This window comes from Gavia stellata, chromosome 1 (assembly GCF_030936135.1).
Source record: "Gavia stellata isolate bGavSte3 chromosome 1, bGavSte3.hap2, whole genome shotgun sequence".
In the NCBI taxonomy this organism is placed as follows: domain Eukaryota; kingdom Metazoa; phylum Chordata; class Aves; order Gaviiformes; family Gaviidae; genus Gavia; species Gavia stellata.
This window is the reverse complement of record NC_082594.1, coordinates 27137091-27147808: the sequence shown is the minus strand read 5'-3', so window position 1 is coordinate 27147808 and position 10718 is coordinate 27137091. Positions and strand designations below refer to the sequence as shown.

The following is a 10718-nucleotide window of genomic DNA, read 5'->3' as shown; positions in this document are numbered from 1 at the left end:
CACTGAAGGTTTTAAACTCTTACAGTAAGAGAATGCTTCAGACTTACTTTGCCATTTAGATGAGTTGAATATAGTTCTCTACATGTTGACCAACATGACCAACTGAATTTTTTTTTAAACTACTTTGGACAGGGGTTGTGTTTAAGAGTACTCAAGGTAGTGTTTTGTGTTTTAAAACCACTACCTAACAATAACTGGGGGGCACAAGACAGTGTAGCAGCTCAGGATAAGGTAGTTAATAGTCATGTCCCATCACCCCCCTCCTTCCTGCTAAGAGTGAAGATTGTCTAGAGACTGCAGCACTCTAGTGGCAGGATAGGTCATCTCAGACAGCTATGCCATAAGACTACTCAATACCACAAGTATGACACAGCAGCCACCTAGCTTAACTCCACTGTTCTAGCACCTCATAGCTTTTAGCATTGCTCGCCACTGCAGTCTGTCCATCAGTGTTTGAAGTGTTCCTAAGGCTGCCAGTCACAATCTCCCATTCCTTCAGATCGCTGCAGAGGAATCCCTCTTATTAGCCTCCGTAAAGGGAAGTTTGACTTTTACCTCAATACTGATCTCCTACACACAAGTTTAGAGTTCATAGACCGCTTGCATCTGGACATTTTTGCTGTGATATGGTAAACAAGTTGCAGAAAATAGGTTCTGTTCATGGCCACATGATCTTCTCACAGAAGAGGAAGAAACAGGTAAAATACTGCAGCAGATCACCCGTGTCTATGGAGATGTCACATTGTATTGGTTCAAGCCACACTTTATCCACTCCAGCTAGCTTAAAAGCCCTGCTCACAATGATTTTGTGATTTTTTTTTTTTACAACTCTTTCCACTCACTGTTACCACAAATATTAACTGGAGTCAGGAGATTCAGAGGAACAGTGTAATAAGACATTTATTAAAAGTGCTGTCAGTTATATTAGAGCTATAGTCCAATACCCTTTTTTAAAAAGGCATCTAATTAAAAAATACTAGCTAAAAACCATTCTGATCACTATGGTTACAGACACATGACCTGCAGTGCTCTATGAAATGTTAGACCTGCTTTGCTGACTGGTACAAAGTAGTCTTCAAGTCCAGGATCCACAGTCTTTACTGTAGAGGAAGAACTGCTGGGGGCTCCAGAAGAGACACCTGCAGGTACCTGGAATAGAAATGCAGTCACTAAAGATATAATTTAGGTGAAAAATTTAAAGATATCACCTTCTTGTGCAATACACTGGGAAAGAAAAGAATCATTCTACAACATTGCAAAAGAACTGTTATCCAGTACATCTGTATACCTATGGATGAACTACTCTTCTGGTCAGAAGAGTTTTCCCCTCAAGAGGCTGACAGAGGCTTCCATTTCAGGAATAAAAGCCAACCACTATGAGAATTTTGTCAGCTAAGCTGCTAAACTAGAGTCATCCTGTACTTATAGCCTCCCAGTTACAGAACATTGGCTTCCTGGTTACTTACTTTGAGTGTTTATACTTCTCCGTAATCGCTTGCAGTTGACAATGGGGAGCATCAAGGCATGCTTTATGCAGATCAGTCAGGCAAGGCACTATCTCACTTAATGAATACCCCGTGAATGCAGCAAGTGTTTCTGGCTGGTCAGAGGAGAAAACACAGTGTTACTCTGTTGTAAGCAATTAATCTAGAAGATACTTTTTCTACAGAAGCCAAAGCAATTTTCACTACCTCAGTGCTCACTCTAGATTCTTTAGGCTTGAAAAGGATCCAAGCGTACCCTAACATCAGTTTCACTCCAGGTCAGATGTCCTGGCACCAAGGAAGACAAGAAGCTCCTTTGCTCTATGCGTGTGGCATCCATTACATCCCTTCTGGATCCTGCTCTCTGCTAAAGCTATTCCTCCAACACACAGCTGAAAGGCCTATCTAGGCTTGCATTAAAGCAGCCACTCAGTGTAATCACTCCACTCAAGTGGATACATTCAGCTCCCCCCTCCCTCCCAGAAAGCCCCTGAATTGTATTTGAGGGAGGAGTTTTGGAGATTAAAGACTGACAAGGCCTTAGGTACAGGCTTGATATAAGTGAACAAGAGAGCAAGGTCCCTCCAATTTCAGAGAAGAGGCAGGATATTTCAGGTTGATTTAACATTCATTTATCAGGTAATCCCATTAGCTCAGGAACAGCTACTCACTTCAGCCTTTTAACAACATACTTTGAAGCTACTCCTTCTGCTTCTCAGGCTAGTTCTAATGATAACAAAATGCTTGAGCTACTCATTAACATGCAGTTGTTGTTCTTACCCAGAAAGACCTGTTCACTGTATAGTTTGCTAGACAGTAGGCTGCTGCAGCAGTTTGTGAAGGAAGGTACTTCAGAAAAGGATCAGCTTCAAGGAGACTCAGCTCTGCAAGATACTGAACAAAAACCCCACAAGTTTTTCAAACAGAATGAGCCTAGCTGGTACAATCAGTCCAATACAGCAAGCACTAAAAATGGTCAATTGTGTCAGTTTCATGTGAAAAACATTAGTCACATGTCTGGTCAGTAAAAATAGCATTCTAGTCCTGTTGATCTTACAGAAGAACCTGTAGTATGTTTTAGTGGGGACAGAAAGACCACACTTTGTCAAAGCCTAAACAATCTACACTACTCCGAAATTTGCTCCCATCATCAGCTCTGATGTAATTGTACAGATAGAGGCTTAGAAAATTCATGTTTTGTGAGAAAAACAAAGACACTCTTCCCATCCTCTGAGACTCTTGTTCACATAGGTGGACCTGACTTGGAGATCAGGGATAAATGGACAGCTCTATGAAATAGAACTTGAGCTCTGCTGGCATAGAGTCACTGTGCAATCCTATACGCTTTGCAGATAAGCAGCAGCTCAGATGTTTTGCTATAAGCTTGGGTTAACCTGTTTCTAAGCAGGGTTGCCTATAGAGCTATACAGGCACGTACTGTGTCATTGTGTAGCAGTATGTAGCACCACCACATCCAGGGCAGACTTGCTATGCAGGCACTGTTGGAAAAACAACCAGATTCCTACCACCTAACTGCCTAGTCAGTGCATTATCCCTGACCAGACAAATAGACCAAGTTTAGGATTTCCATGAGATATTTATCCACAAGTCTCAGCACACAAGCCACCTACTGAAGGTAGTAGGATAAAACCATCCAGTTTTAGGCCTGTTGCAGTCCCAGATAAGACCTGGCCTGAGAAAAAGAGTATCTTCTGATAGAACCTGTCTACTCCAGTAACTTAGTGAAATACAAGTGGTTCTGCTTTTTCCCCCTCAGTCTGAAAAGGAGAATAATTCATACCCTTGCAAAGTTCTCTGTCCTGACACAGACTCCATGCCTCTGAATATACTGAAGGAGGAACTGGTTGATGGTTGGGGCTGTTAGGTCAAAACCCAACACTTTGAGAAGCAGGTGTTCCATTCTTAGCAGCTGCCTCTTTGTGTAGGTGTCATCTGTTATATACACAAACTCATTCACATCTGGTGGGTAGATCTCTTCATATTTCCTGAAAAAGGAATATAGAAGCCACATTTGTCAGCTTGAAAGTTATAGTAAAAGAAAGCTTTCTGCTGGATCCATATCAGGATGAGCACATGACATTACTAATATTTGTGTAAAGCTCTTATTTTAGTCTTTCCTTCAGGCTAGGTAACAATTTAGTTTCAAATTTGGGCAAAGATGTTGAGAGGAACACCAAGTCATCAGTCTAGATAGAAACACACTCGCATGGTTAGCTCTTGACTAATAGCAAGCTCTCAGAGAGAAGGTCTCAGTAACACACTCCAGACAAAAACCCATGCTCTCCTAGGCTATGCTGGGTACCCTGTCTACTTGAAGCAGTTCAAGGCTAATTGCAGATTGCAACTGTGAATCTACTACAGCCTTATAGGTTAGCAGCCTAACACAGTAGTGTTTTTGCTTCTGCTGTTATGGTTACAAGGTTTCCCCACTACAGTTCCTCACATCACAAACATTAAATGTTTAATTTTACTAGTGCCAAAGTAGGCAAAGTTGCTGATCTTGAGACATCATGAAAAGCTACCTACCACTGCAAGCTTCAGTCCTTCAAATTAAACTAGAAGTTCAGTCCAAAAATAAGTTTCAGCTCTCTGAGTTTTCAGGAGATGAAACACTTACGCAGCCAGAAGAATTGCTGCTGTTCCTACAAGCTGCAGCTTCCCTCTGAGAACAGACATGCAGGAAAGAAACCTGTCCAGGAAGTTCACTGCCAAGTACAAAGTCTCGGTCCGAAGTTTATATTCTTCCCCTACTTCCACCAGCCAGTCCACCAAGATGGCACGCATTCCTGTTGTGATATCTGGTTGCTTCCTCATGTAGTAGGGCTTGGGCCTGAATCTTACCTGTTTGGAGAGAGAGTTGAAGAATCGGGATGCTCACCCTGAAGAGAGCCATTGATGGCTGAGCTGATTAACACTCTTTATACTTATACCAAAAGGAGCATGAGTATTAATAACTCATTACTACTAACTACAATTATAGTGCTAGTCATATTAATCAGTAACTAGTAGCATCTCTAGAAAGTAGTATTTCTACACTGAGAGATAGGAGCTACTGTGTAAGTAGCAGAATAGTAAAAGACCTCCTGGACTATGGACAGCCTTTGCCATCAAAGCACCTATTCAGAGGGACCTGAAAATGAACAAATCACATATTTTTTCCCACTCTTCCTATTGGGAGACTGCACTTCACTGCTCTGATACAGCAACGTAGGAAAAACTACTACTGTAGCAAGAGAGCTGTCAGTGAGATCACATCCCACTGCTTTAGTATTTTCGCAGCATTCAATTCCCATCTGCAAGAATTCTTCATCCCAAAGAGTCAAGAGATGCTCCAATGGCAGGGAACTTCAGGGACACAGAGTAATCCTGAAAGATCTCACCACTGTCTAGATGCTGCCTTCAGAGATGGCTTTTACTGCTTGCTTTCTCTCCTTTGTGGTTCAGTGGCAGCCTTGGTTATCCTGGGACAGCCATACATCTTTGCAGTATTGCAGCCCATCACAGAAACCACAAGTATCTAAAAGCTTGTTACAAGCCACTCACTTCAGCCTCTCGGAGGTACTGATGAATGTCTTCTGCATACTCTCCCACAGTCAGAGTTATGGCATCTCCCATGTGATCCTCAGGCTGGGACTGAAAGGACGTGTCCACTATCATAGGAGATCCTAACAGGTAAGAAGAACCAGCACCACATTTTTTGCAATTAGCTCCTTTACCTTCTCCTGCTATTTCTAGCACAGAAGTGTTGTACCTCACATAGACACAACCCAAGTTATCTTGAAGTGCTATTTATTGTAACACAAGCTACTCACTAGCTTACCAGCATCACAATTCATAACCACCCTACATGTATCATGCTATAGATAACACCTTAGTAGTAACAGGAGTTACCTGTACTCAGATCCAACAGCAGGTGAATACTGGATGTCATTGCACTAGTATCCAGTTCACACAGGCTTGATTCCTGCTCCTCAGCCACTTGACATCTGTGGTTTTCTTTCTGTTCTGGTTCATCTACGTAGATAGCAAACCCTTGCTTTGATGCAGCATTGACCATGCAGTTGGGTAATTCATCTTTTCCAGATGAAGGGATAGTGTTTTCAGAGCCAGAGAAGCATCTGATAACAGTAGTACCCTGAAACAGAGCACACGGTAATGCCGTGTGAGGACAACTCAGGAAGAAAGCAACAGCAAGTATCACTTGCTTTAGAAAAGAAAACCACTTTCCTTGCCTAACAGACACCAGTAACATAGAAGTTCACTGGGAAAACCACCAGCTACAGCTGGTGCTTCAGAAGTACGTCTTGTTGCTGTCTTGCTGCCACAGAGTCCTCACAGAAGAGTGAGGTGTAGTGAAAGTCAGGAACCAGGGGAGCAGCCTCATCTCCAGTGCCCACCGCCAAGGAGAATGAGGTGAGGGTGCTGCTCGGTTCTGATGGGGCTGGCAAGCACAGGGCCTGCTCCACATTGAGTTCTGGCAAGGAGCAGCTGCTTTAAAGTGCAGCAAGATAAAGTAACAAAAGGAAGTGCTCAGGCACCATCACAGACTTCCAAAGGACTTCACCTGCAAGAATGCGTTTTATGCCGAGTTACAAACCAAAGTTTGAACTTCTGAGCTCAAGCATCACAGCCCCTAGGACTACAACATGTGACCAAGACACAATCCTTCACATCACCTACTATCAGTGAGCCACTGAGTTAGGGGCTTTATGCAGTCACAGCTGAGGAGAGTTTCTGTACACAAAACAGCTGCTATTTTAGGTCCTGTAAGTCATGACAAGAACATTTTCCCTGCCACACCATTAGACTCCAGGAGGGCCCAAGGAGCAGAAATGCAGACAGACACCCTGCCATGAACTTTAGCTTCTTGAAGGCTCTGGCACCCTGAAGGGAGCATGGCCAGCCACACAGCAACAGGACCTTTGGGTAAGCATCAGTGAATAGACTTTTCTTAAACCACACCCTACACTTTAGAGGGTAAGTGCCCAAATAAAGTCTCACCGAGTCTCCCTTCGTTCCGGGGGGGATTATTTGTTCAAAGCATTTCCAGAGGGGAGTGTCAGTAGATTAGGACTGAGCAGTTACTAGCAGGGCTTCATGGGAAACTCACACTCTAACTGGAGCCCGATTCAACTATTTACCCCGCCACCCCCAGGCCTCAACCTACAGCCTCGAGAGAAGGTGCGTGCACCGCTCATGCCTGCGGCAGGCGGCCAGCCCCAGGCCCCAGACCGGGGCAAGGAGCTCCCCCCGGCCCGCGGGGAGGGCGGCCCGCCGGCCGGGGGTCCCTCGGGGAGCCCGGCAGGTGGCTGCGGCCCCTCGGCGGGGGCGGGAGGCGCGGCGGCCGCGGCACCGCTGCCGGGACGGCTCCGCGGGCAGCGAGGGAGACTGCCGCCGCGGGCGGGGCTCACCTGGCCGCCGGGCCGCTGCTGCCCGTTCTCCGTCAGCACCCCCAGCACGGCCCGGCCGCCGCTGCGGGGGACGACGGGGCAGGGCTCCCGCCGCCCCGCCCGGCTCTTCTCACCGGTGCGGCGCATCGCCCCGACGTCGGTACCTTTCGGAGGAAAAAAAAGACAACACAACAACAAAATAAAGTTGGGGGAAAAACCTCAAACCACTACAACTACTTGGTTACGCCTCGCACAGCCCCTCCCGCCCCGCAGGAAGGCAGGCGGTCAGCCGCGCTGCCGGAGAGCCCGCACCGCGCTGACCCGGCCCGGCCCGGCCCGGCCCGGCCCCGCTCGCCGCCGGCCCACGAAGGACGCTACACCGCCCTGCGCCGCGCACCGCCGAGGAGGCTGCCCGCCCGCCGCCCCTATATAGGCAGCGGCCAATGGAGGCGGCGGCGGCTGTTGGCCGCGGCCAGTTGGAAGCCCGGGCCGCAACCCCCGGCGCCGCCGCCCTGGCAACCCAAGCGGCGGCGAGTCGTCATGGCGACCCCGGCGGGGGCCGCCCGCCGCGGGCCCGGCCGCGCCGCCCGGCGCAGGGCACGCACCGCCCCGCGCAGCGCCCGCGGTGCCCTGCCCTAGAGCCGCCGCCCCTGCCGCCGCTCCTCGCCTCGCACTATCTACGGCTTCTAAACATCCAGAATATAAGGAAAGGACGTATAGGCGACAACAGCAGCTTTATGGGAACAGCTGAGGTCAGAAGCATTTGGCTTCCCTCTTTGCTAAAGGAAAAACAAGAAAAAGGAGATTGTAGTTGATTTAAGCATGGATCTGACTCCCGTGACACTTTGATAAAGTCAAAGCCAGAGGACAACTGCAGAACTGATTGCACAGCTGCACACAAGAGCAGTTCTCAGCCGTCAACGGTGGAAATACAGAGCTTTGTAAGAGGAATTAAGCAGCGGTTCATCCAGTGCCCGCGAAGAGTTTCACCAGTGATGTGGATAATGACACAGAGAGCACGCTTACTAAATTTGTGGGTAATACCACCCATGGTGCTGGGAAGGGCTGTGGCTATGCTGGGGAACAAGATTAGATTTCAGAAATTACCTTGACAAACTGGAAAAATGCTCTGGAAAAGCAGGATGCTCCTGAAGCACCAGTGCAGGGTCAGACAGGGCCATCAGCTGCAGAAATGCAGGATGGGGAACAGCCAGGTAGGTAGCAGCTCCATGAAGAACCAGGAGGTTACAGTGAACCTCAGACTAAGCATCAAGCACCATGCTCATGGCTCTCCTAGCATGAACAAACAGGAATATAGCCTGAAAGTCCACAGTGAAGACAAAAGAGCAAGCAGTGTAACAGCTTAAACCTCAGCATGAGATTTAGGTTAGATACCTGGATTGTGATGCCCCAGAAGAGGCAGCATGGGAAATCTGGGGACTTCCCTTTTTGCAGATCTGTAAGAGCACGTTAAAGAAACTGCTGTCAAAAATGGCTGTGCCTTGGCAGTTGTGGTACTTCTTGAGGTGCTCTACAGTAGTGAATTGTAGGAGCTATGATCCAAAATTTGGATGCATCAAGCAGGGTCTCACACCAGATTTGCTTTTGCAGTTCTTGTCATCCAGGCTGTATTAAGGTCTGTATTTCTTCTTCCCACTTTTCTTACATTTATTTTTTAATTGACTTTTTTTTCCCCCACATTAATTTACTATAGGAGGTAAGTGGTACATCTCAAGGTGAAAAATGTTACCCGTGTTTGGTCTGTTGGCCATGTAACACTACTTTTCCTTTTCAACGGCAGGATCTCTCCATGTCCTTGCAGCAGCAAGGTCATAAGCAGTTATCATAGTGGAGCTGTCACAGCTACAGGCATGGGCAAATGCAGGTCAAGGGACAGAAGGTTACGCTGTACTTTTGTGTTCTTCTCTTTCTTTCATGTCATCTCTAAACCCCAGGTTTGCACAAGAAGGACTTCACTGGGGACACTTCTTTAAACATTTTCCTGCAAAGTTTTTATTTCTGGAAAAAATCAGTCTAGCTGCCAGCCATTGAAATTAAGTGTCAGCTTAAGCAGAATTTTAAATACTCTTTATCCTTTTGTTTTGTGGGAATACCAAAAAATATTGAAAAAATCCTGGAATCTACAGCAGTCTAAAAAGGTGGATGTTAATCAAAACAATTTCTAAATGTGTGAATATTCCACATTTTAATGAAAATTTTCAGCTTAATAACATTTTTAAACAAAAGGCTTTTGAAATTTCTATATTGTATGAGTGAAAAAAGCTCAGTCTCGCACTTTTCAGCAATAAAGGAAGAAAAAATGGATTTTTCCATCAAAGCAAAAATTTTCTTTCTTTAAATTACAATTTAGCAATGTTTTTCTAATTCAGGAGTATCAGGACTCTGATTTCAGTCTTTGATTTTAGTCCTTCAGAAGAATGGAAGTTGTATGTTCAAGAGTAAAATGTTAAAATATAAAAAATAAGGGAATGACCTAGGAAACTCATTCCCTCAGGACATCAATGAGATGATGGTTCTAGGGCTCAGATCCCCAAAGACATTTATGTCCCTGCTGCCCTGACCGCATGCCCGCTCGCATTCAGCATGGTCTGGCCTGCCGCGGACAAGGACTGCCCTGCTCCCAGCCACTCACTGCTGCTGCCACCCTTCTGCTGGCACAAGGATTTGTGTGGTCATGAGACAAACCAAGGACCTAGTCCACCTAAAAAGTAACACAGCTGCAACAGTAACACAGTGTTGTTACCAGCGGGGTCAGTTCTCTGAGCTGGGTTTCTAAACAGCTCCATGAACTGTACCAGCACAAAAGAAATTATGAGACTAAGGTACCAGCATCAGGAAGGCAGTGGGGGTGGTGCCATCCCTTGCCTTTATAGACCTAGCGCTCCATGCCTGAATAATTTTAAGTGCTGTTTAATTTTTCATAATTTTTAAAAAGTTATCCTATTCTTTGTCAACATTTAAAATATCAGCTGTTCTTTCAAGGGATCTTCCATTGGCAGTGCCAGAGCTGGTTTTTTTTTGTTTTCAGTAAAAAACATCTGGGTACGATACTGAGATAGATGAAACATTATGCAAGTACATATTTTCAGATAGGTAAATGCTGTTTGTGAAAACTGCCTGTAGCTTATAAAAATAGTCTTACCTCTGCCCAAGCATATTTTTCTAACTGCTCAGTCTCTCCATATGGTATTTGTCACGAGAACTGTCAGAACTTGGTAGTTACAGGTCTAACACGTAACTCACATTCATACAAAGATCATGTGTCACTCCTAGCCAAATACATGGATGGAAGTTATTTACTAAAGACACCTTCAGTCAGTGAATATCCTTTACATCCAAATACCCATCATATCTGCATACCATTTGGACATAACTGAAGAACTTCAGCTACCCAACAGATGACTTATTCATATTTTTATATATGAGCAGCATATGGATGTCCTCAGTAGTCACATAGTACATTAATGTAACTGAAACGCCTCTCAAATAGCTTTTAATGAGGTTATCTAAGCTCCAGTTTCTCAGGAACTCTTTAAAACAGCCCAATATGGATTAGTACCTGAGGGAGACCAGTGAGCTTTGCCAGCCACTACTTAATTGTAGCAGCAGATCAAATAAAGCTTTGGGCCATTAATCATTTACTTCTGAGCTTCCCTGTGTGTGCTTGAGAGGAAACTGAAGCCTTCCTGAGTGGACTCCTTAGGGCTTCTTGCAGTAATTACTGTCTTACTTACGATTTCTAGGAAGACAGAGAAGTCAAGAGCAATTCCTGACTTGGCGAGGATGCTTCCTCTGTGGCTCT

General features: G+C 45.6%; 1 protein-coding gene across 1 annotated transcript; it reads right to left on the bottom strand.

The window, feature by feature from the left end:
* Nucleotides 1–1097: 1097 nt before the first annotated feature.
* On the bottom strand, nt 1098–7042 carry CCNA1 (cyclin A1). Its single transcript, XM_059822232.1, has 8 exons — nt 6917–7042; nt 5397–5640; nt 5049–5170; nt 4123–4346; nt 3286–3490; nt 2265–2378; nt 1467–1600; nt 1098–1149 (listed from the first exon to the last, which is right to left on the bottom strand). Exons 1-8 carry the CDS (start codon nt 7040–7042, stop codon nt 1098–1100), a joined length of 1221 nt encoding a protein of 406 aa, XP_059678215.1.
* Nucleotides 7043–10718: the final 3676 nt, after the last annotated feature.